Source organism: Symsagittifera roscoffensis, chromosome 3 (genome assembly GCF_963678635.1).
Source record: "Symsagittifera roscoffensis chromosome 3, txSymRosc1.1, whole genome shotgun sequence".
In the NCBI taxonomy this organism is placed as follows: Eukaryota; Metazoa; Xenacoelomorpha; order Acoela; family Convolutidae; genus Symsagittifera; species Symsagittifera roscoffensis.
This window is the reverse complement of record NC_087064.1, coordinates 58472260-58498414: the sequence shown is the minus strand read 5'-3', so window position 1 is coordinate 58498414 and position 26155 is coordinate 58472260. Positions and strand designations below refer to the sequence as shown.

Genomic DNA, 26155 nt, shown 5'->3' with positions numbered 1-26155 from the left:
GTCAAAAAAATGGATTTTATTGTCTGAAAAACTGACTTTTCGTCTAAATTCGATTATTTTTGCAAAATATTGCAAAGTTTGCGGGAGTGCCTCAGCGTCATCCCTTCGGCCCCTCAAGCTTTTTATCCCCTCCCCCCCAACTGAAGGGGTAGGGTAAACGGGGGGGGGGGGTGTAAACTGGGGGGCATAACCGGGGGGGGGGGGATAAAGTGGAAACTGGGGGGAAGGTAAATAGTGGGAGGGGAGTAAACTGGGGGGGGGGGGGGTACTAAACTGGTGGGGGTAGTTAACTGGGGGCCTAACTGAGGGTGGGGGTGTTTAAACTAAGGGGGGGTTTGTTAAAAAAACAGTAAAATGAAGTGATAAACTGCGATGAATTTAAAAACAGAGACCAAAAAGTATAGAAATTTTGTTCTGAAAAGTAACATTTTGTGAAAAGTAATACGTAGCAACTGCACCAAACAGGAAATAAGATAACTTTAAACTAACTGTAAATTTCATGAATAACCCCTCGAAAAAATCCATTATAATCGATTAAAATCTATTATAATGGATTATATTGACAAAAAACTAATAGGATTATAATCCATTTTTAATGGATTATAATCGATTATTTTGTCAGTTTATTTCGGACCATATTATGACAATATTATCGATCAATGGCGCTCGGTGCGGGAATCTATTATAATCTGTTATTATTCCAATATAATCGACATAAAATTAAAGTTTTTTAATGGATTTTTTTCTCCATATCATCGATTATTCTACTCTGCGACCAAAAATTCACCAGATATATGATTAATAAAAGAACAGTTTTTTGTTCGACCACAAAATCGCCAGTTAATAGATAATAATCGAAGAAACTTCGGTGCGGGTATGATAGTAAACTTAAAGTCAACACAAATAATCTAGTTTACAGATAGTGTCATTATAATGTCATTGTATCAGTTTCGTGAAGTCCGGACTTCTCAAGGTATAAAGGAGAATGTAATTAAGCAACTTACACATTTTTCCAGCTTTTCAATTGCATTCCTTTTTTAAGAATCAATTGTTGTTTTTGATTTCTCTTTCTCTTACATAAAAAAACTCACTTTCTAAATGTGCTCAAAAATCATAACACTTTTATGTTTTTCTTACATAAAAGAAATACATCTTCATTGTTCTCTTAAACTGTTTTTCTATAAATATGTTGTTTATTAAGTGAAAAACATGACACTCATTACTCAAAAAAATTAAATTTCATTTTGTTACAGTAGATATTTACTTTTCCGATTAAGAGTCGAACCGACTCATAATCAGATTAAGATGAACGTACCTAATTGCAAGGGCGGATCTAAGGTTTTCTCGGGGGGGGGGGGGTGCGGATTTTCAAAAAATTTTCGAAAATGTTGACGATTTTTTTTAGGTAGACCAAATTGATTTTGCGAGCTCTACTAAAGCACTGAAAAGACGTTGTTTTGGCCAAATTTTCTGCGCCGCAGTCAAAGTTACGTTTTTTTTCGGCGCGCGCATCCCCCTCAAAATTTGTAAAAATTGGCGCCAAAGGCGCTTTTAGAAACATTTTTAGGGTCGGTCAGCCAAAAATGGATATCTCAAAATAGTACTAAGTGGGACCCTTTGGGTCGGCGGGGGATCGAATCCCTGAAAGGGGAAGGCGTCCGACAAAGCACCTTTCTTTGTGGGGTTAGTCTTTTTTATTAACACCGGAAAGAAGAGCTTGCAATACAGGAGGTTGGTCCTGGAAAAAATTAGTTATAAAAACAACACTGGGACGGAAAAAAAAAATTCTTCATTTCGAGTTTGGCAAGTTTTCTCATTTTAATTCTTCATCATTATAATAAGACTTTGTCTCATGATCATTTTGAGACAATCAAATTGCTTTCAAGCTTCTTCAATGTTTTGTCCACTGTTTTATTTACCAAAACCCTGCCAGTAATGAAAACCGCCCTCTTCATGACTATTTTTTTCGCCCCTTCTTTTCAATAAACAGGCCAAAATTATATATTTCAAATAATAAAAATGAGAGAAAAACTTCATAACTTTTATGGTTTACGGTCAAGGAGTATCAAATTTTTTTCTCGGTCATTTTGTTTTGCTCAATTTGACCTTAAGTGTCCTTAATTTAGAGAAAAAGTTCACTTTCTTAAATCCCGGGATGTTTTTGTTGTGAAACCATTTTTCGACCAGTAGAGAGACAGCAGGAGTTTTTTTTGCTTCTTTTAGTTTTTTCTCGCTATCAAACAAATGTTTGAAGAGATTGATCGATTGATTTTTTTTTTCATTTAGATTAGAATCAACCAAAACTAAGACAAAAACTCGTATAATTTCAGTAGTTGCATGTGTTTTATTTAGTAGGAAAACATCCTTCCCTTTTTAAAAATTGATAAGTTTGCTTGCTGCTTTTGTTTCTCGACAAGTTTGAATCATAATACTAATAATAATAAACTGTTTCGAAACAAAATCTAGTTTCAGAGTTATTTATAGAAGTTTACAAATACAAATCGGAATCGTTTGGGAGAACACAATTAAGACAGCACGGCCCGTTTTCAGGTGTCTCATTGAGCGGAGAACGAAAAAATCAGTTACATTCTTAGATGCAATGCAATGGACTAATCTATCAGTAAACATTTATCTAAAGTAAGCTTCTTTATTTGCACTTTTAAAACCATCTTCTCTATAAAAAGATTAATATTATTTTTTTGTTTTCTCGGGTAGTCTTTTCTACCCATAAGCTAGATACCAACAGAAACAAACTCTAGATAATCAGCAAAAAATTATCTCAAAGCATGCCCAAAAAACCATATTTCCTAGAATGTAATTATCCAAAAATTTATGATTAAATCTATTCAATTGAAACCGAGAAGCCGCTATCAAGAAATTGACACAGGCGGGAAAAAGTTACAACAATATTAAACATTGTTCTTAGGTACCAAAGTTCACGATGGTTTTCGGTGATGACTTTTCGTTGAAGTTTATCGGCCATAATGGAAAACATTTTTTCAAACCTTTGCCATTCAAAAAAAAGTCATTGTTTTTTTACAGACTATTGGGCTAATCAATCAACAAAAATTAAAAAAAACCAATTTTCGTATGCATTTTTGATCTTTTTCACAGAAAATTCTGTCAGAAAACTGGTCCAAACAATGTTTTTTGCACAAATACACCACTTCGCACATTTAAAGTTCCAAGTTTTAAAAAATTTTCAAAACTATTTTTTAATAAAAACACCAGAGGAGTTAAAAAGGATTTGAAAAACTCAGTTTTAGCCTTACTACGATCAGTCTTATTTTATACAAAACGTTTCATTGAATGTACAAAAAAACCTGAGAACTTCGGAATAAGAGTGCGATTTTTCCTTGGTTATGTGTTTAAGTGTAACTATTAAAAAATAATATTTCTTAATTGACATTGCAAGTGCTTGCAACATTTTTCTATTTTTTTATTTAATCAGGTTCTTCAAAAACAAAACAAACAATCACTCAGATATTTCAAAAAGCAGCCAGTACATTTAAGCAATCTTTTAAATCTATGAAATACTTATGTTGAAAATGTACTTCAATCTGTGATTCTGAAAGTCAAAATAGAAAAAAAATTCCGACCCATTTCATCGTCTACCTGTTGCAAATAATCGGATCAAGTTTTTTTTACCGTTTAAAGCACCGATGCAAATAAGGCTCGATTCAGTCTAGTTAGTTGCTCCCTGCATATCTACCTCACATTAGTTTTAGCGTATTTTTCCGACCTAATTAGAGCTTAGTTCAATTAAAACTTGGTCCGCAAAAATTAAGAAAAAATGTTCCGAGAAAAAGTGTGCTTCTGAATATGTGATTGGCAAAGATGAACTTTTTTTCATTAACAGCGCATTCAGTCAGCAAATCAGCTCAAATTTGTCTTAAGTAATCGGAAGTTATCCATAATCCGCGGAAATCAAATTCATTAGAAACTGTGACAGTGTATAGAAATGGCAAAAAAGCAACATTAATGAATTAATGTAGCCTGTCAAGGAAAACGTGCTATATTTATTTTCAGACTTTAACTTCGTGGCAACTCTAATCTGGCTAGTTTGTTTTGCCGAGAATATAAAAGAGTCGTGTGGTGTTTCACAAGAAGCCACTTTAGGTCGCGATTTGGTGAACTGGAAGAAAAAATTGTTAAGAAGTTTTCGCGGCATCGAAAAACGGTTTAATGGTTCAGCATTTTACTACTATTGATTTAGGTAAACCGTTTGAACATGCGACGCTTTACTGGACTTTTTGGTATAAAGGATAGTTTTCGGATGACAGAATGATTCGATTAAGATATTTTATGAGAAGCGATAAGAAATTGAAGCGAGCACCCAGAGTGAGGTGATGATAGCTGAATAAGTCAACTCAGAAACTTCTCGGTTTATTTGATCTGCGGACCAGTCGTTTGAACCAAAATTGGTCGGCCAGCTTATGTTTGGAAAATTGGTTTTTAAAGATCATGCTCTATATTTGCTGTTGCAGATCATGCATAAGTACAGTGTGGAGGTGGAGCGAAATGTGAGGGAGTGGCTGCAGGCACAACTGGGCGTGGTCATAGACGAGTACGAGTGGCCATACGGGGGCAATGGCATCCATCTGTACCTCAAAGACGGAACCATACTCAGATAGTACGGCCTCTCTCTCTCACACATAAATAACCATCACAGAATTACATCTACGAGACCATTAAAACCAAATATGTATGACAACCGAATCTGCTTGATATAAATAGATAACGCGCAGTCGCTTTTTCTTTGGCCAATTTGGCGTTGACAGCTTTTAAACGGTTAAACTTTTGAATTATTTTACATGTTCGTATGCTTCAGCATGATCAATAGATTCAACCCGGGAGCCATTGCTGAGCCTAAGAAAAAATACGTGGGCGAATTTGCAAAGGTCTGTAAGCATGCTTGACTTTAGTCTCTATTGATTTAGCGTTCTGCCCTTGGAGGCATTCTGCTCAGTTCTTCAGCCCCATGTTTATAATTGAATGCGTGACACTTTTGTGACTTTTGATTTGACCTTGAATAATTGTGTGTCTAGACGAAACAGCGTGAGATGATAGAAATAGTGATGCGGGAGGCAGGCAAACTAGGCGTGAAGAACCAGTCCATGTTTGATGTGAATGACCTCTACGAACAGAGGAACATGACCCAAGTGCTAGAATTCATCGTCGCGTTCGGGGGTGCCGTGAGTCCTATTTTTTGAATATTAATTGCAGTAACTTCAATCAACTTTTTTCCTTTCATTGATCATGCGTGGTTTAAATTTTCATTTCAATTCTATGAACGTCCGGGTTGAGTTGACAGAACTAATTCAGTGATATCGTAGCAATTACCATCTATGATTCAGTCTATGATCAAGTTCACTTTACCCATAATCAGGGCTAAATCATCGCTGGACTAGCGCTAAATTGTCAGGTCTGAATCAGGCATAAATTATCCATGAATCAGAGATGAATTTCACTGTAATAACCCTAAAAACTTATGAATAAGGGATATCTCATTTGAGTTATAGCCAAAGTGGTTAACTCATAGAGTAATTTCGGATAGGGTACACCGTCTGCTCGTCACGCTATCTTATTTTCGGCCGGATAGATTCGTGCAACTTCTTAGTCTAATACCGATCCTAATCTTACTCTTATATCTACTAGTCTCAGGGTGTTTAACTAGTCTCTGCTAGGCTCAATAGATCTAGAGTATACTGGCTTATTGCGGCAGCTGAAATTCTCTGGGAGAGGCAACTAATTTCTAAGTTAAATTCAAATCTCTCTGGTGCTGAAATTACAAGTAATTTCAGCACTTACAAATAAGTGGGTTGTTAGTTGGATGGATTATGATTGGTTAATATTAAATACTTTACAGTGGTATAATATCTAATTTATCCAATAATAAAATGTAGTTTAGATCAGATTCCACCCATCCGGGTTTTACAGAGTTTTTTGGAACTATCTTTCTTCTCTGCAATTTGAAGGATGGATGATGAACGTTGGTATTTGGCGAACATCATTTTCTTATCCGGTTCCTCTTGAGGAAGAACGTTCCAGGACGCTGGAATCAGGGATAGGAAGTTATTGTTTCGTCATTCGACAACGACTGTGATCCCCAATGAATTCAATCCGATTTCAAAATGGTTTGCTATGTCAGGTTTTTCTGTATTATGTAGAGAACTTGTTTTGTGTGCAACCTCGTCTGGGAATGGCGTGAAGATCGTGTGTGGAAGGGATGCCTTGTAACTCGGATCTGTACTTATACTTGAGCATCGAGGTGGTCATTGGTCTAGTTCAATGAATTCATTTTCTGCGAAGTCAAGTCGTACTCTAAATTCTTTGAGTCGTGGTTGTGGACGGCATGTCGGTTTTGTTTAGCCATTCTTTTGTTCTAGTGTGATGGGGTCATCTAGTTTTTGGATGTTCGTCTTTGTTGTTGTGTATGATCTATATACTGCAAAGTATGATTTACATTTTATAAAATTATGTTAGTTCGGTTTTTTAATCATGAATTTAGTTAGTTGTTTTCACGAAAGCGTTTTGTTTTAGTTCGGTTTTTTTGAAGAGTTACTCACCCTTGAGTACCTCTTATTAAAAATAGAAGTGTGGTCACAAAGCGTGGATGTAGCGCGGTGGGTTAGGCCGGCTATAGAGCATGCTCAGGACGTCCTCTCTGGTGGGTTAGGCCAGGAGTGGGAGTATGATTTCATGCTGTTTCTTTGAGAGGTCCTGTTTTGTGATAACGTTTTATGTTGGTCTTTCTTAAGTTACTTTGGTTGTGTCCTTTTTTCAAAAATCAAATTGTTTTTGGTATGGGTTTGTCTTGCGATTTTTTTGTGTTTTATTATTTCTTTCTTAGACTTTATAATAGTCTTCAAAAGAATAAATTATCCAGTTTTAAGCTGGGTTAATAGTATGTATATGTGTGCGTTTGCTTAGTGCGTAACATAATATTGTGGGAACAGTGCAAATCGCGCTCCTGTGGTGAAAAAAAGTGAAAGGTTAGTGAGAATAACTGAAATTTATCATAGAAGCTCTCGTATGCTTGAATATCAGCTAGTGATTCTGAAATAATGTGGTCTTTCTTTCTATCAAAAATATTAAGTGTGAATAGGTATGATCTTTTGATGAAACATTTTTCCGTTAGTTGCGGCGGGTCTTCGAAGCGGTCTTCATCTAAAAATTGGTCTTGATTAGGGCGGATGATATTATGATCGTACTATTCTATTGCAAATTCGTTAGCTCGGGGTGCAGTGAATGTTTTTAGTAACTTTTTATATCCAACGTAAGTAAACTGTCGAGGTGTTAGTGTTGTGGTGAGACTATATAACATGTTTTTGTTCTTTTCTATGCTGTCATGAGTATTTGTTAGTGGTAGGCAAAGGGGGTTAGTAAAACTATAATAAGCTGTCCAATGAAGTGTTGGCATTAAAACATGTTCATCTACAAAATTGCGTGTGTCATTAGTGTCGTTAGGTGTGTTTAATGTATATTGCGGAAATGAAGCTATGTAGTCTTTAAAATATCCGCTATAGTCTTGTGTATAAATGTCTGCGAATCCTGCGGTTTCGGCAAGTTTTCTTAAATTCTGGTCAATTGATTGTCGTTGTATCGTTTCCATTTGTGTTAATAATTCTTGAAACTGTTGTGTTCTAATGTGATGTTGGATATCTGATTTAGAAAACATTCCAAATGATTGTAAATCAATATTTGGATTACGAGCAATGGCTCTGATGCTTTCGGGTGCAAACTTTTTGAGTGATTGCATTAATGTAGGGTATGGTGTAAGGAGATAGTATTTATCTTCATCGGGATTTAATTGTACTACATTGTGGCTTTTTTCTGATCACATGGCACTTCGGTATCCCAAAAATATGTTCGTCTTGAAAGTGTGTCGACAAAATGTACTTTATTTTTATAGAAAATAGGGATTCTTTTATAAAAACGTTTGTCTTCAAAAACATATAGAGGTGATACTTTTTTGGTACAAGTATAAAACCATAAAATGTTTCCTTTGTAATCTAGAAAATTTGATCTGTTTCCTGATAATAAGTATCCTGCGTAAGGTATTTTTAGTACTGCTAGTGCGAGTGATTGTAAGATTTGTGTTCGTTCTAATTCGCATAGTTGATGGAGTGTTTCTAATTCGGTGAGTGACATTTCTTGAAAAATTCGACTAATTGTGTAGTCTAACTTCATATCTAAGTGGATATCATAATGAATATTACCAAAATAGATGCTATTCATTAGTGATAGTTCTTGTAAACGTGTGCTTTTACTGTCATGTGGTTTGAGTTTTCCACCAGGTTGACCTGTGCTTTTTTGAAAATTAACTGGGATGTATGATGTTCCTTCATTTATAGGATGACTTGTGGCATAAGGGTCAAATTTTATTTTTCCAGTGGTCATGTCGAAACCTTTTTCGTATTCGACAAGTATTTCAGAGTATTGTGTTTTATAAAGTGGATTTCTGTATTTACATGCAAATTCTGTTTCTTGATAGATTTGGAAACGTGTTAATTTATTTTCTATATCATGAATGTTTCTAAAATCATTACTTTGTTTTCGGGATGGGTTTTTTATTCTTATGGAATTGATTCTATAAAATATTTTTCATGAAATTTTATCATTCGAGCGTGTATTTTTGCTACTTGGAATACTGTGCATGTATCTTCGGGAAACCAAACAATTGTTGCTTGGGTCCTTGTTGTAGGGTGACAATAACCTTGATCATTTTTGCAAGGTAATCTAGTTCCTTGATAGATCATTGTGTTATCAGTTAAATCTCGTGTGAGTTGTATTTTTTCGAGTTGTATTTTCCAATCAAAAAACATTATTTGTTGATATCCTTTATTTTTTGTGTCTGCTTTGCAGTTTGAGGGGTCATTTATTCCAATGTGTGGTATCCAGTGTTTATCGTGTATGTCATAAGTAATCTTCCGTGTGCGCCGTTATATGGGTATTTTTCGTCTAATTTCATATGTCCTTGTTGTCGTTCAAGTTCTGCTTGATGTACAGAATCGGCAAAGACATGAAAATTTACTATTGTTCTGTCTGTGTTTTTATTTCTTGTTAGATTTAGTCTGAGTATTTCATTTTTACAATCATCGGGATTTAGATGTAAAATTCGTTCTAGGTTACTTTGGTAAAACGATTCGTGGTCAAGTCGGTTTTTATTTCCGTTTGAAACTTGTGAACAATGTACTTTCTTTTCGGAAAAGGTTGCTGTAAATTTATAACCTGTGAATGTTGTTGCTCGGGCTTTTGAATACAATGTTGCTATTACATTTGTAGTTTCTATAGCTTGTGGTTCTGTTTCGCATTGTGATACTTGATTTATTGCATATTTGCGTAGTGTTTTTTGCTCGTTTTCTTCACAATCATAGTGTGTTACTAATAAATCCTGGGGTCCTATGCGAGGAAATGGATTTGTATTTTGGTCGGAAAATATTAGAAAAAAGATGTGTTGAAATGTTAATAATTTTAGAATATACATGTGTATGATAATCCTGAGTATGGGTTATAAAATGTTATGTAAACAATTGTGTTTTTCGTATACCTATCGTATTTTTATAATACTTCAGTGGTTATAAATGGTGGGTGGTGGTAGCGATTGAGCTGTTATATTTGGTGGATTTAATGGGTAGAGATGTTGTACAATATTGTTAAGTTTGATCGTGATTTCAAATTGTAAATGGAGACTATTCTGTTGAAGTATTTGAATATTGTGTTCTCGAATATCTTCGTGGATATCTTGTGTATATTGTAATCTATTGAGTGCCCAACTGTGGAGTCGGTTACTTTCTTGATGTTGTCCAAATAATGGTGGGGGTGCTACGAATGTGTTCCAATCTAATCGTAAAGGGATATTTGATGTTGATTGTTCTCGATATCTAGCGTCGAAGTTATTTGGAAATTTTAAAGAGAAAAGTGTCGGTGAGATTTGACTTAATGATGGTGTTGACGGTAGTGATAATGTTTCTGGTAGTGATGATAGTGTTGTATCCGTAGAAATATCTATTGGATCATTCACTAAGTTTGGTTCACCTTGTGTATAAGAGTGTGTTGCCCAATATGGTAGACGTGCGGTGGGATTGGGGGGTTAAAGGGATTTTCACGTATTTGCTCAGATGTTGGTGTTGAAGCTAAGTAATCTGAGGGTATACTTGAGGTGCTGCGTTGTGAAAGGAGTGGGGGAGTTTCTGGTAATGTACTACTTGGATTTTCTGAAGTATTTGGTGTGGGTGATTGGGGTATATCAAAATGAACTCTGGGGGTTTGAAAATTTCTATTTCTTCGTGGATGTATAATTTGACTATTTATTTCGATTGTGTTTTGGTTTTGATTAATGTTTCTGATTCGATTTAAACCTTGTTGTAATGTGGGGTACAAATTATATGTTGTTTCACTTAGGGGTGCCTGTCGCTGAACTGGTTCTAATGGTTCGGATAAGCGAGCGTGTCGTTCTTCAAAAGTGTATGGGTTATCTTGAAAATAAATTCGTGTGGATGTATGGGGGTTTTGGGTAGTTGTGGGTGTTGCTGGTTTTTCTTGGGATGATGTCGGTGAAGACTGATTTTGTGATTGTTGGTTAGCATTTTTTGAAAGTGTCCGATTGATTTTTTCTAGTTGGAAGATTGATGTTTACTGTAGTATTCTTCAATGAAAAGAATTAAAAAGATTGTTGCTAAGGCGAATGTGACTATTGCTTGTTTTACACATTTGCACATTTTCAGTATTCGGGATGATAAAAACATGATGAAAATTACAAATAGTAAAAAAATATCTGTTCTACTAAAAATTGTTCGTGTCATTTAAATAGATTGTGAATTATCGTACCTGTGAATATGATCAATGATTTGGGAAAGTTGGAGATATATTTCAAATAGGGAGTAGAAAATTAAAAAAATGTTGCAAAGAATTATTAAAATGATTATAAAAGCTTCAAAAGTATCAAATAGAAATATGAACAAAAGTTTGAATAGTATGAAAAATTTTATTAAAAGATTTAAGATTGTATTTTTTAAGATATTGACTGTTTGAGAGAAACGCATTTAAGAAATGATTTCTTCGTCGAAAATTTTTTGTTGTTTGAGGCGAAATTCAAGTGTGGTCGATTTATTTATGGATTTTTTGACAAGTGGGTTGAGTTTTGTGAAAAATTGTTGGGGGCTAATTTTATGGTGTTTGGGAGGTCTTTTTTGCTTTATTTTTATTTGTCGGCTAATCTGGGGTGTTTTTGAAATAGTTGTACTTTAGGCCAAATGATTATGGTGCTTTTTTACTTTAGGCTAATTTGTTATTTTTGGTTTGAGGGCTTTTGAGGCCTGAATTGGGAAAATATTGTTGATCTTTGCGTTATTAGATAGGGGAGGGTTGTAATATTATGGTGGTATTTATTTTAGTTGTCATGTTTTAGCGGGTTGCTTTTTTTTTGACCTGGGGTTTGTAAAGTTATAGTTATAGATATGCCTGGAGTTTAATATCTTTCGGGTAATAGGTTGGTGTTAGAGATATTGAAGGTGACGGATTTAAGTGAATCCTATTGGTTGAATTTGAACTAGAATTGTTGCGTGTTCGTCAGCATGTTAGCTTGAAAAATGAAAGTTCAAAATGATCCAGAGATGCAAAAATTATTTATTTTAAAATTAAAGTTGTTTTTGAAATTCAACTTTTTTCAATATTTTAGATTGTGGGATGAATGTTTTGTAGTTTTTACGTGGTTGATTTCTAGGTCGTGATGATTCTCTATGTTCTGATTTTTCTACTCGTTCTTGTGGTAAAAATTTTCTATCAATTTCCTGTTTTTTCTTTCTTTTTGAGGTATTTTTGGGTCTGGTATTATATGATTGTTTTTAGCTTTGATTTGTGTTTGATTTTGATTTTCATGATGAGCGTTGTGTTGTTCATCTATTTCTTTTTCTGTAAATGGATGATTTTGAATAACTTTTAAACCTGTGAAAGAACATAATTGAGTTAATTCGCGTAGTACGTATTCTTTTGGGTAGTAGGGCAATAGATTGTTTCGATGTTGATCAATTTCTTTTTTAGTTGGATCTGTAAGTTTATACGTTACGTCAGTGGGTTTGGCAATGACTTGGTATGGTCCTTTTTGAAGTGGTTGTAAATTTTTAGAGATTCCTTTTTGCGTATTAAAGTTAGGTATTAAAACAAATGTTCCAATTTTTAAATCTGTGGCTGGTGTAAAGCGTGAATTAATTTGATCGTTAATGCTTTGCCTTTGTAACAATTTCTTTGTTACTTTTTGGTAAATATCATTGTGTTTTTATCTCTATTTAATATCCATTCGGTATGTGTGCCGGAGGCTAATTTAAGAATTTGTGGGTGAGGAAAATGATCTTCATCATGTGTGTGTAAATGTAGGTTATAACAAATTGAGTCTTTATTTGGTTGGCAAAAACCTTGTGTATTTTTATGGGCATTTGCTGTAAACATAATTGGTTTACGTGGCTTTTGATTAAAAACCATTTCTTATGGTGACATTCCTAAAGTTGTCGTGATTTGTGAATTGCATGCTAAGGGAAATAATTTTACATCTGCTGACCATTCTGTGTATTTTGTATCATTTCCATTTATGATACATCTGAGATATTCTTGTAGTGAACGGTTCATACCTTCGACTAAACCGTTTGTCCAAGGTGCATGAGATGTACGTGGCTTATGTTTGATGTTATATAAGTGGCATAGTGTAATGATTTTATTATTTATGAATTCTGTACTGTTGTCTGTAACTAAGATTTCGGGTAATCCGAATTTAGTTATCCAATGTTCATAAAGCGTCGTGTAAGCATAATAAGCGTTACAATGTGGTACTGGGTTGAGTGCTACATAATGTGTAAATGCATCAACAATTACCATAATGTAGGAGTTTCCCTCAGAGGATGGTGAAATTGCTCCTTTTGTATCGAATGAAATACGGTGGTTAAAATATAAACTTTGTCCTTTAAAATCTTGTTTTTGTGCTATTTGTTTTTGATTTGGATAAGGTTTATTTAGCTGACATACTATACAATCATTGTACTTTTATCCAAATTGGTGCATTTGGGAAATAAAAATTTTGTGTAAAATTTGAATATGTTTTCTCTGATCCAGAGTGTTTTTAATGTTTTGTGTATGTGAAATGTTAAAAGCTATTAGAATCATACTTAAAGGGAGACAGGGAACTGTAGAATCATTTAATTGATATTCTAAAAGATCTGTATTTTCATTATTTGTTGTGTTATTAAATTTTCGGAAATATCGGAAGAGTGTTTTATTTCCTAAAATTGTGGTATCTGCTTTTACGGGCTTAGTTTTGTATTTGTGCCATGATTTTAGTTGTCTAATTACTGGGTCGAGATTTTGATATTGTTCTAAAAGTTCGAGTGTAATTTTATCTGTTGGTGGGAGAAAAATATTGTCAATTTCTAGTTTTGATAGGGGAACTGTGTCACGTGGGTCATTGAGGTCAAAAACTTGATTTATTGTGTATTTTGAATAGTTTGTTTGTGGTCCTGATAAATTTATTTTATCGGTTAAATTTTCCTTTTCATTTAGTGGAAAATGGTTTTTTTTATGCGAGTGTTGTTTTATTCTCTCTTGTTGAGTATTATTTTTATCCATTGTGAGTATGGAATTGGTTTAAAAGTTCATGTTCCAAGTAAATCCACTTCGTAGTGATTATTTTGGCAATCTAAGTAGAGTGGAAAATGTTGTAGATTATTTATCTGTGATTAATCAATATCAGTTTTTACTGCATATTTGCATTCTATTCGGGTGATGTTTCATCTTTTGGGAGATAAAATTTAATATTTTATGGTATTTCAACTGTAGTTTTTCATGTGAGTAATTCAGGTAGCGTATTTCTACTTAATGTATCTGGTGATGCAAAGTTTTTTCCTGCTGTCCAAATTATATGTAAGTTTGGGAATTTCATTAGAATTAGTTGAAATCTATAAACTCTATGATTTGGATTTGATTTTTGTGTAAAGAGAAATATAATTGGTTAATGATCTGTGAATAAAATTGTTGGGTGTTTTGATCCAAGTATCAGAAATTCATATTCTGTAACTGTATAAATTATAGCTGTACATTCTCTCATTAGAGTTGAGAGTCGTAGCTCTGCTTGTGTGAATAATCGTGAATTTGCTAATATAAGGTTCATTTTATTTGTTCCACTATGTGATTGAGGCAATGCTGCGCCGATGCGAAAATTTGAAGCATCGCACATTGTATAGAATGGTTGATTTGGACCTGAAATTGTGTTTGAAATTTGTTCAGCTAAAAATTTTTTAATTTTTTCAAATCGTGTTTGATGTTCAGTGGTCCATTCAAAATTATTTTGTTGTCTGAGTATGTGATAAAAAGGTCTTAAGTATAATTGCATTTTGTAAAGATATTTACTTAAGAAATTTAACATTCCAAGGAATTCTTGGATTTTCTTTTTTTTTGTAGGTGGCTGAATCTTTTGAATGGCATCAATGCGTGATTTTAATGGAGTAATAGTGTTTTGTTCAATATATTATGTTCTAAAAATTTAACGCGTGTTGAAAAGAAGTGTGATTTATCGGGGGCTGCTTTCAGATTTTCGTTCTGAAGTATCTTATGGTATTGTTCTAAAACTGTAAACATCTCGTCTTTGGTTTGCGATTGCATAAAAACATCGTTTAAATACGTGATTGCATTTTTCTTGAGTGTTAGTGGTCTAAAAATTTTACATATAAAAGCTGAAGAAGTTGCTGGTCCTATGGATATTCCATAGAATAAGCGATTAAATTCATATTGTTGTTTTCCAATAACAAATTGTGTTAAACGTCGTGATTGTTCATCTAGTGGCATTTGGTCATATGCACTATTCATATCTGCGGTTGTAAAGTATTTACCATTTATCTTTGTCAAGATAACTTGTATTGGTTCAATGGGCCAATTGCATTTTGATTCGTCAATTAGTGAATTGAGGTATCTAGCGTCTAAAACTATTTTTAGCGATTCACCTTTTGCTAGAATGATAACAGGGTTAATGAAGGTGTTTCCTTTTGGTTGTTCTTCTTTATTTACTGGTGAGATAATTTCGTATTGTTCTAAAATGTCAAGTAATCTGTTTACCTTGTCATGTAAGTGAATCGGTACTTTACTTGCTCTTTTTTTTTGAAAACTGCGTCAGGTTTTAACGGAAGGTGTAGTGATGAACTAATTTTTCCAACGTCAAATTTTGATGTTGCATAAACTGTTGAATATTTTAACAGTTGTTTTGCTAATTTATCAAATTCAATTTGTGTAATTTGTGAGTGTTCAAAAATAAACATTGTTAAAAATTTTTGTTGCTCTTTTGTGTAATTTGTTATATTGAATGTTGGTTTAAAATATGGTGTTTTTGTGAAATAAGCTGTATTTCTCTTTTCATTACTTATTATATTATTTATGGATAATTCTTCGTCAAGAATTGTTGATTGGCAAATATCTAATAATTGGAGTATATTATTAACGCGGTAGGCTACTTCCTTTATAGGTGAAATTGTAGCATTTGTTTCACAATATCCTAAAAGACCTAAGGGTAATGTTACTTGATATGGTGTATTGTTATACACCTGTAATGAAATGATGTCGGAATTCGTATTTTTCGAGTATTTTATAGATGAGATTGTAATTTTGAAAAATTTGTGAATAAGTTTAAATTCGAAGTCTGACATAAAAAGTTGTTGTTTGTTTTGACTTTTGTCATACTGATGAACTTGTTTTATTGAAAAATTATATATATTTCCTGATAGTGGTTTCAGGTGTTTCCGTTGTTGATTGTAAATGGGATAAAATTTTGAGAAAAATGGCGGTTGTTTGTTTAATATTTGGAAGAATGTTAAGGCTGTGTTTTTTGTTTTTGTAACTTGATTTTTGATATGAATCTTACTATTTAGGATGTTGATTGTTGGTATATACTTAGATATAAATGGTATACCAATGATATTATGTTTAATATCAGTAATATGAAATATTTGTTCAAATGGTTTGTTCAAAATTTTAGTTTGTTCCATTGTTCTTAAGGGAAGAAGGAATAATTGGATTTTTCCATAATTTACTAATGTTGATCCTTGTGCTGTTGCTAACTTACTAGAGGTTTCAAGAGGTGTTAAATTTGGATGCAATGTTTTGATTTCATTCCATGTGGGAATATTAATTATATTTGATTCTGCTCCTGAGTCGATTAAAAAACCAATTTCAAGATCTGGTGGTTGAAATTCTTTACTTTTTGGACTCTCTAAGAGAAATGGGATTGTCCAAATTTTTTCTCTTGGTTGTTCTTTTTGTATATTTTGATAAATATGTTTTGTGTTTGAGCATTGTGTTTCATCTTTTTTATCGGGTTTAATTATTGTGTTAATTTCGTTTACTTCTTGTGTAGTTTGTGTATTATCAATGGGTCCAATATAGTAATTGTGGAGGAGTTCCAATTGATTTTCATATATATGTGAAGTGAAAGGTTGTTCATATATGATAGGTTTTCGACTGTTATAATTTTTACTGAGATGGTATTATCTGTATCACTTTATGTGTCTGATGATTCACAATTTATATGATTTAGTTGTAATTCGTTACTTCCTGTATCATCAATACCTGGAGCGTCTGAAATTGTTTTTTCATTTGTTTGCACTTGATTTATGTGTCTTCGATGTTTTGGTGTGCTACTTCTGTATCGGTGTTTAGAATCGGGATAACGGTTATTATTCCTATGTGGTGACTGGGAATAAATTCTGTATCGATTTTTTTTTTTAACTTGAGTTTCGATTTTGTGAATTATTTCGTGATCTGTTTTGATAATTATCATTTGATCTGTGATAATTTGATTTATTATATGAAATTTTTCTTGATCTATTGTTCGGGTAATTCTGATTTCGATTGTTTGAATAACTTCTATTTCTATTATGTGAATAGTTTCTATTTCTGTTGCATGATGAGTTTCGTGATTGATTATTAGAATAGTGTCTATTCCTTGGGTTTGATTGGGAACTGGATTCAGAAACAAATTCTATTGTATTGGAATTCGATCGTGAATAGTTATTTTGGTTATTTTGGCTATTCGATCGGTTATATCTATTTTGTGAGAAACTTCGTGTATGTCCTCGTTCGGGTGATCTACCTCTATAACTTGAGTTATATGGTGATTGATTCCTTGTGTAATTTGAGTTGCTTGGAAGTGGTTTTCCTGAACTGTTATTTCTATATATATTTTTGTTTGGTAGATTTTGGTTTTTTGTGCTTTTGTGGTTTTTTCCGATTGTCTTGTTGTTTTTGTCTACATTCGGAAATACTGTGTACGTATCGTCGGCAATAATTACACCATTTTTTGAAAGATGGTTTGCCTTTAAAATTTGGGTTTCTTTCATAGATGTTTAGTGTTTCAGTGATTTTTTTAATCAGGTCTGTGTCTGATTCTTGTACTTTATTATATGTGTAGTATTTGTTTCAATTCGATTAACATATTGTAGTTTTAGATTTTCGGTTTCTTCGAGTTTCATTGTTATTTCTGCTTGTTCTAGTTTATCTACTAATTTTCTAAAATCTAAATCTGGTTCTCGAATTGAGGAAGAATGAGATGCTCTCTTTCTTATAGCTATTTTCCTTAATTGAGGTGTTAAGGTCATCATTAAAATTTCTGTCATTTTTGTGTTTTGTAGTCATGTGTATAAAGTGAATATGCCTTTCAAACTAGTGTTTCGATTCGTACTGCTAATTGTTTAATTGTTTCATTTGGAAGTCTGCGTATTTCGTTGCATAAAATTCTTTGGTGTTGTTTGTTTCTTTCAGAATCAAACATTTTTGAAAATTCTTGTGTGAATCTTTTCCAGTCTGATTTTTTTTCTATGGGTAATACTGAAAACCATTTTTGAGCTGCGCCATCTAATGTTGTTTGTATTAATGCTGTGCGTCTATGTATCCAATTTTGATGGAGTGGCGGATTAATTGGTTCAGGTCCTATATTTAAAATTAAATTTGCTGTTACTGCATTTAGGTAATCTTCTACAGAATATTCAGGGTCTGTTCCTGTGAATACCATCAGTGGTTTATTGGATGTTATTGATGATCCACCCAAGAGGTATGGATTCATTGTCATCTGTAGTGATTCTGCGGCATTTGGCATTTGTGAAAAATTTGAAAGTTGATTTTTTGTTATTTCGTGTTGCTGAAGGTAATATGGAAGCGGTATTTCATTTTGCATTTGAGTTGGTTGATAAGAATGCATTAACATTGGTTTGTGGTTGTATTGGTTGAAAAGATTGTGTGTTAAATGGGTTTTGTATATGCATTTGTTGTGGATTTTGTATATCTGTTGGATTTTGTGGGTAAATTTTCATATTTTGAGATGGTTGAAACTGTCGCGATCTCCTCTGTGTGCGATATTCTTTAGTATATGGTGCAAAAATTTCTGGTTGGTAGTGATCATCATCATCAGATGATAAGTAGTTCGTGTTATAAGGTGTATGTTGTTTGTTTTTATTCTGTTGAGAAAATGGGTAATTTTCACTATGATCCTGTGCAGGTTGTGGATTATCTGGAAAGTTTACTGAATTGGTTAATGTTTTTATGAGATTCCAATAATGTGAACATACTTGATTTAAATTTTGTGTATTTTTTCGGGGAGGTTGATTTGTTTTTGGTTGGTGAGCATAATTATAATTGTGTTCTGCAAAAGTGTTTCTTGTGAACGGTTTTTGTGTTTTTGACGGTATTGTCATTGGTCTATAGGTTTGATAGTCCATGTGTGAATATTTTGGAGCAACCGAAGGTTCAACGGTTGATTGTAAGGTTACTTGTGTTAGTAATGTATTTGTATTTCTTGGTGTTGTCAGATTGGGATGCATTGGTGAAATACTTAGTTGTGTAGTTGTTGCTGTTGTTTGGACGATTTCTTCATTTATGAAGTGTGATGGTGTTTGAATATCTTGTTGTGTAAGATTTCTTGTTCCATTGAGACTTTTATTATGTATGACTGTTGAATTTAAGCTGTTATTTCGTGTATCAGGTAAAAATGTATTATAATTTAATGGTGTTGCGTCAATGGTTAAGGGTATTACTTTTACATAATCTCTGTGGAAAGATATTGTACTTATTGCTTGACTCGAGATACCTTGTGGAAAATTCAGAAATGCTGGATGAGACCAGTCAGGGTCCCAAACGTAATCTGATTGTTCTGAAATGACAATGTCGTCATTGGTATTTTGAGGTCTGAAATTTTTTCTTACTTGTGAAATTAAATCTAAATTGTGGGTGAAATAATCTATTATAAACCATGCTAAAATCTTTTGTAAATCGTGTTTAGTGTTTTGTGAAAAATCTTTTTTAGTAATGTTTTTTTTTAATAAAAAAACTTTTTTTAACTGAAGAAATTTTTGCGAATTATATGTAGAAATGTTGAAAATACTGTGATTTCATTTCTTACTTTTGTATGTTTGGATGTTTCTGTTGGTGATATACTTTGAACTTCTGTTTTTTCCAATATAGATATATAACTATATATTACTGCAAAAACTTCGTTAGTGAATATGGAGTTTGCTCTTTGTGAAATATGATATTGTATGCTTTTGATATATTCTACGAATACTTTTGAAAATACCTAATTCAATATCGTCTGTTTGAATTACATATTTACGATGGGCTGTATTTGGTGTGCTAAATTCTATGGTGTAGATTCCGCATTGCTGTGTTAGATTACATATGTTTTTCAAATAATGTTCAATAATTTGTCTTTTGATTTTTACATCTGGGAATTCTGCTTTGCATGGACTGATTCCTGGTTCAAACAAATTTACGAGTAAGTTCATACAAAATCGTGTTTGTCCTCTATGATCGAGTGAATCTATAAGAAAGGGGAAAATTGTTTCTTCATCTGGACTTTTGTCACTTTGAGTGTGGCTCATTTTTTCGTTTGATGACTGTTAATATGTAACTATCAATGTGTCTAATTGGTTGATTCCATTTAAACAGGTGTACTGGTTTGTGTTTATATTGCTTTTTTATTCTTCTTTTTCCTCTTTTTGATGAGTTTGAAGTTGTTTCTGAGTCGGAAAAGTTCGTCTAAATTGTTGGCTTCTGATTCAGAAAATGCGTTTCTACTTTTTGAAAATCTTTTTCGTGTGATCTGTCTTTGTTTGTTTATAATTTTTCTTTTTATTGTTTGTCGTTTTGTTCGAATGTATCCAACTGTTTGTGTATGTGGAGTAATTACAAGATCGTATTTTTGCTTATCTATTTCACAATTGTGTAAAACGATTGTTTGTTTATTTCCTAAATTTTTGAATGACATAAGGTTTAGGATGAGGGATGCAAGAAGTTATTAGTGATTTTTAATTTCCTAGACTGTTAGTCCTTACGATTTTTTGGTTAGCTTAACCTGGGTCTTTTTGTTCAGGGTTGGAGAGAAAAGTATATCGATTTCGAAGAATGATTTTTTTTACCTTCTCGTGGCTAGTCTAAGTTAAAGTGTTAACCTACTTAATCTTACTTAGGGGTAGTGATTGTGTTCAAGGGTTGGAGAATAGTAAATCAATCCACAAGGTTCAGGTATAATTAGAACGAAAGTAGTTCGTTAGATACTATTTTAAACTTACTTAGTCTAAGATCTATCCTGGGTCTGTTAAGAGGAGGGTTCAAGTGAAGGATGAATAACCGAAGTTCTTCACTGTTTAACTTAATTTGAATGGTTAGTTTTATTTAAAAATTTCTATTAGTCTTGGGTCTTTTGGGAAGGTTGGATAGTGAATCGACGTTTGAGGTCGTTAGACACTTGCTAAGTGAGTGGGGGAGAACAAAAGTGTTCTTTTTGATCCAAGGATAAGCCTTGATGATCAGAATTAAAAATTAATGAGATAAAAAATTTATTAAGATCCAAGGATAAGCCTTGATGATCTGGTTTAAAATTTAGTAAATTCAAGTTTAAAATGGTTTAAATTTATTTAATAAAAAGATTTAGTTTTTTTAATGATGTTAGTGAGTTTATGATTGCTGTTATGTTTTGGTGATGAAGCTGATACAACAGGATGATTTATATATATTAACAATTTATTGTCATGCTACTAATTTTTATTTTCAATAAATATTTTTCAAATATAATTTGAATAATACTACAGAAATCAGGAAAACGATCTGGAACCTTTTTATCATTCGTTATTGTACATTAATAATTTTGTTTAGCGCCTGAAATGATCATGAAGATTTACTTCAAAATTTTATGTTTGCAAATGAAAATCTAAATTCAATGCTAGTAAGATTTTAAATATAAAAGTTTGTGTTGGCTTTTGCCTTACAACCATGAAACTAATTGGTAAGTTTCTATGTAGTCGTATATCGTCTCTTGTCCGAGGTCTTTTTCCAATACCAGCTAGTTCTAGTATTGTGCGGAATGTCGGTTCTGATCTATTGAAGCGTAGAGACATTTCAATTAAGTTATTATCGTGTAACATTTTGAAAATGTTTTGTCTAATTTCTAATCTATTTTTGGTTAACTCTAAGCTATTAAGGTCTTATTCGAGACTTATGGTCGCACCAGATGAGTTATAACCGAAGTGGTTAACTCATAGAGTAATTTCGGATAGGGTACACCGTCTGCTCGTCACGCTATCTTATTTTCGGCCGGATAGATTCGTGCAACTTCTTAGTCTAATACCGATCCTAATCTTACTCTTATATCTACTAGTCTCAGGGTGTTTAACTAGTCTCTGCTAGGTTCAATAGATCTAGAGTATACTGGCTTATTGCGGCAGCTGAAATTCTCTTGGAGAGGCAACTAATTTCTAAGTTAAATTCAAATCTCTCTGGTGCTGAAATTACAAGTAATTTCAGCACTTACAAATAAGTGGGTTGATAGTTGGATGGATTATGATTGGTTAATATTAAAAACTTTACAGTGGTAAAATATCTAAACTATTCAATAATAAAATGTAGTTTAGATCAGGTTTCACATTCCTGAAAAATTCCTGGTTAGCCATGAAAACTTTCGAATAAAATTCAGTCAAAGTTTGAGGAAAAGCACAAACAATGAGAACATAAAAGCATCCAAGAAGATTGCCAGTTGAAAATCATGTTATAAATAGTGCAACAATATGCATAAAGCTTCTGGATGCTGTAATTTATCTAATCCAGTTCGCAAACTGGTTCACGACGGGGTTACAGCTTTTCTACCGACATCTTTTCTTGGTTACATTATCTTCCGTTCGGATTTGTGAACCTTTCATAAGAAGTTTTTCATTGTTTTGCACAAAATGCTTTTATAACAATTTTTCTTGCACTCAACAGCCTGCACGTTTTTTGTATTTTTTTGTGAAACATATTTCACTTGCAGAGAGAGATACCGCGCTTTTGATCTTTTAATGATTAGGTTTCTTTTAACCTCTTTGAAACATTTGAGGCATGTGTAATCAAGGCTATGATCGGAAAGGGACCGGTAGAATAAGTCCCGAATTTGGTTATTCTACCGGCCTCATTCCAATTATTGCCCCCCGAGCCAAATTGATCTACCTTCCCGGGTTGACCTCCATACACCGAAAATGCTTATCATACAATTCCATACATCAAGTGTGTGGGAAAATGCTTGTCATACAATTTTCATACAATTTCTAAAAATGGTTGAAAACTGGTATAAACTCGTTTCTGCGGCTGTTTGATTCTAATAAAACAGTTCTGGTGATAAAAACTGATGTTTTCGTTTTTTGAAAAAAATGCTTATCATACAATTCCCATATATGGAAATTGTATGACTGGCATTTTTTTTGATGGCGACACAAAGTAATTTTGAAAATTTGGCCCAAAAATTTTTTTGTTTTTTTTTCAACCGCAAATCGAAATTCGTACGCAAACAAACATTTTTCGAAAAACTTTTTTTGCATGCAAAATTGAATATTTTGTGTGCATAACGTAGTCCAGGATACGATAAAATTGGCTTTTATTTTCTTTTCACTTATATATTTTTTTCAAAAACGCGGAAAATTCCTATTTTTTCTGTATGGGGTGTTAATGTATGCCTTGATCAATGTCTCATAATTTGAAAATTCAAAAATTTGAAATAATCATCATTAAAAAATTCTGCCAAAAAATAAATGTTTGTTACTTTTGTTATATCAATTGTAAACTACAGTCACATTCAGGTCGTTTTCTATGCATTGTCAATGCAAGACCGTGCAACCTTTGGTGTTTTGAGTAACCAAGGTCTTTGTTACTTGTGTTCGGTTGCAAATACAACCGAAAATTTTCAGAAACTAAATTTAGAAAGAAAAAATCAAAATTTTTGGTTTATGGAAAAACACACTATCATACAATTTTCATATATGGAAAAATGCTTATCATAGAGTTTTCATACAATTTTCTGTACGTATGGAATTGTATGAAATTGTATGAAAAGAAGTTTCTCATATATGGAAATTATATGATAAGAAGTTTTGGTCAACCCGGGTTATCAAAAATCTAACATAGTAAAAACGAATTGAGGAGCTGAGCTGCAGAAGTGCGCAGTAGTTCGGAAAACACAATGGGGTGCGAAAGAGTTGCTTTAGATTCGTTAGGCTCCTTAAAACCTTAGAGTTAGGGTTAGGCCTAATATTCCTGAACATTTCGCCTGAATATTCCATACGCCTGATTATTCCAAATTGAAAATCTGGAAATTTGTGAAAATAAAACAAGCTAAATAAAATTCGAACCTTATTGACTGTGTTGATTCTTAGGTGCAAGCTCTGCCCAACTTCAGTGGGCCCACTTTGGGAGTGAAGCCATCGGAGGAGAACAGGCGACACTTCACAGACGAGGAAATCAAGTCTGCTAGGGACTCCCAGGTGTCCATGCAGGCGGGATCCAACAAGGTACCAAATCAACACAGCCCAACAACAAAAATTTTGTTTTTCAAGATAACTTTAAAGACCATGTATCAACGAGGGAAAGAACCAACATACGAGCTTTTCATCTCATTTCCACACGCCGTTTGCATACGTACAAATACAAAAAGACCACGATCGCTCTCTAACAACCTTGGCGTTATGAGTTCTATTAATGAAACTAGATTTCTGGCTATTCGCTGATCAAAGCTGATCAGGTACTAGAGGTTTTGATTAATTTTTATGGGCAATGAAGGGTCGTTTATACGATGTCCCACTCTTTAACCCCAGTCTGTCTCAGGATAGCCTGTTTTTTCCTACTCATGCAAGTAGATGTATACTACACTTTGCTTCGAAACACTCAAACAAGGATCCGCAGTTGACTTCCAGCATCCATCTTGGTATGACTCGTTGCCATAAAATTCACAGCCCAGAAAAAGAGTCCATAAACACCCATTTTAGCTCTTAAGAATGGACACAGCATCGGTCCTCTGTAAAGATTTTAACAGCTCTCAGGTTGCGTTTTTTCATCGTGGATAAATAAATGGTCCTAGTCTTAAGCATGGTGTAGAGGCGAAATCACCTCTCATACACAAACTCGCTAAAGGCCTAAAGGAAAAAACGAAATCGAAAATTAAAATAATGAATGAGTAATTGAAGAAAAATTGTTCGAAGAGTTGGGAAATGTTCATTAAGCAAAGAGATCTTTTTGAGTTTTAGTTCGCAAGCATGGCTGGAACCCGAGTTGGAATGCCACGACACATTGCGGATGTGACAGGGGCCCCCGAGTAAAACAACTGTACCGAACCCTAGAAAACAAAATAGGTTCCATTTCTAAGAAAACGAACTAAACTGGATGTCTGCGATGCGCTGTCAAATTACTTATTCATTAAAATGTTTCCTTTCTAACCAGTTTCGATGTAATTTTATTATATTCTGCTGATGCCAAAATTTACTTTCTGGAATGCGATTTTACTGATTCAATCAATTTTCTAATTTTTCAAAAAGCTTGCTTTCGGTTTCAATTCTGCGCAGGACGCTGTGCCTTTTTTCATTCTCAAACCGCAACAGGTACTAGAGGTTTTGATTAATTTTTATGGGCAAAGAAGGGTCGTTTATACGATGTCCCACTCGTTAACCCCACGTTATTTAACCCCCAATTTTTACACCCTATTTTATAACCCCGTAACAAGATAACCCCACAACAATTTAAACATCTTTTAATACCGATAATTTGCTTCAAATTAAGTTCTTTTTAAATGTACAGGAGTATTCCATTTAGGTGTACTAATTGGAGCCGGAAAAGCCCGTCTTAATTCACTTGATGCCTCTGGCATCTCAAAAATTATCTCAAAGATTATTTTCAAGATCAAGTTCAATTTTGGAGAAATCTAATCATTTTTAGTTAATGATCTGAATCATGCCAATTGGATTGGTTTTCAATTTTATATCAAGGTCTAGACTATCGGCAAGGTCATTTCTGTTCAAATCTAAACCGCATTTAGCAGCATGTATGTTATTTCGTTTTGCGTCGATAAAGTTTTCGCTTATAATGCCTTGATGTTATGGTTCTTAAATCCTTTCAAGTAAGTTTCACTTTGATTCTAACAATTAGTATTTGAAAGAGGGTAAATTGTAGTGGGGTTATCTAATTCTGGGGTTATAAGAGAGTGGCTAAGAAAAAGGGGGTCAAAAAACGCGGGGCGATAAGCTTAGGAACCCTTTTATACCCCCTCGCCCCTAAACTCCGAAGCGCAAATTCAAATATTATATATGGATCGGTTTAATTGAGAAATGCAAGGCTGATGTCCAGAGCTTTGAATCAACTTGGAAAACTGTAACACTGGGAATCAAGCAGCAGTTTAAAAGGCGCTTAGAATCAAACTTGTGCAATTTTTCTGAAAAGAAATTGGCAAAAAGCTGAAAAAATAACTTGTATGAGGCTAATTTCAGATGCTGTCGCTTAGTAATAGCCTGCACCATATTAAAAATCAGCATTTTTTCGTGGATCATCTTTGTGTTACAATCTTTGTTTCTTTTTTCAAGGTGTAGTTAGGAGTGATATGCGAAAACACTCGATTCAGTGTTTTTTTATCCTATGCCATCTCGACTGTAGATTATTTATCGAACACTTGATACTGAACGTCGAAATTATAGAGTAAGAGCCTCGGCCAAGATATAAATCACCGAAACAAAAAATTTAAAAAAGATTGGCTAAAAAAGTATAAGTTTTAGGGACAAATGGTATACAAAGCTGATTTAAATTATTCGAATAAAACGGGTAAAAACTTAAAAATTAAAACGCACTT

The 26155-nt window shown here is 33.4% G+C and overlaps 2 protein-coding genes across 2 annotated transcripts in view; both read left to right on the top strand.

Moving 5' to 3' along the window:
* LOC134842220 (calponin-1-like) overlaps window positions 1-24830 on the top strand; it is a 35512-nt gene extending 10682 nt beyond the window's left edge. Inside the window, exons 2-6 of the mRNA XM_063858454.1 lie at window positions 4488-4633; window positions 4832-4901; window positions 5049-5195; window positions 23700-23834; window positions 24567-24830. Of these exons, the coding sequence (XP_063714524.1) occupies window positions 4488-4633; window positions 4832-4901; window positions 5049-5195; window positions 23700-23834; window positions 24567-24638 (570 nt within the window). The 3' untranslated portion in view covers window positions 24639-24830. The remainder of the gene's footprint in view (window positions 1-4487; window positions 4634-4831; window positions 4902-5048; window positions 5196-23699; window positions 23835-24566) is intronic.
* The window catches only part of LOC134842748 (gamma-taxilin-like), a 206682-nt gene that overhangs the window by 27636 nt on the left and 152891 nt on the right, over window positions 1-26155 (top strand). The gene's annotated exons all lie outside the window — the stretch shown is intronic.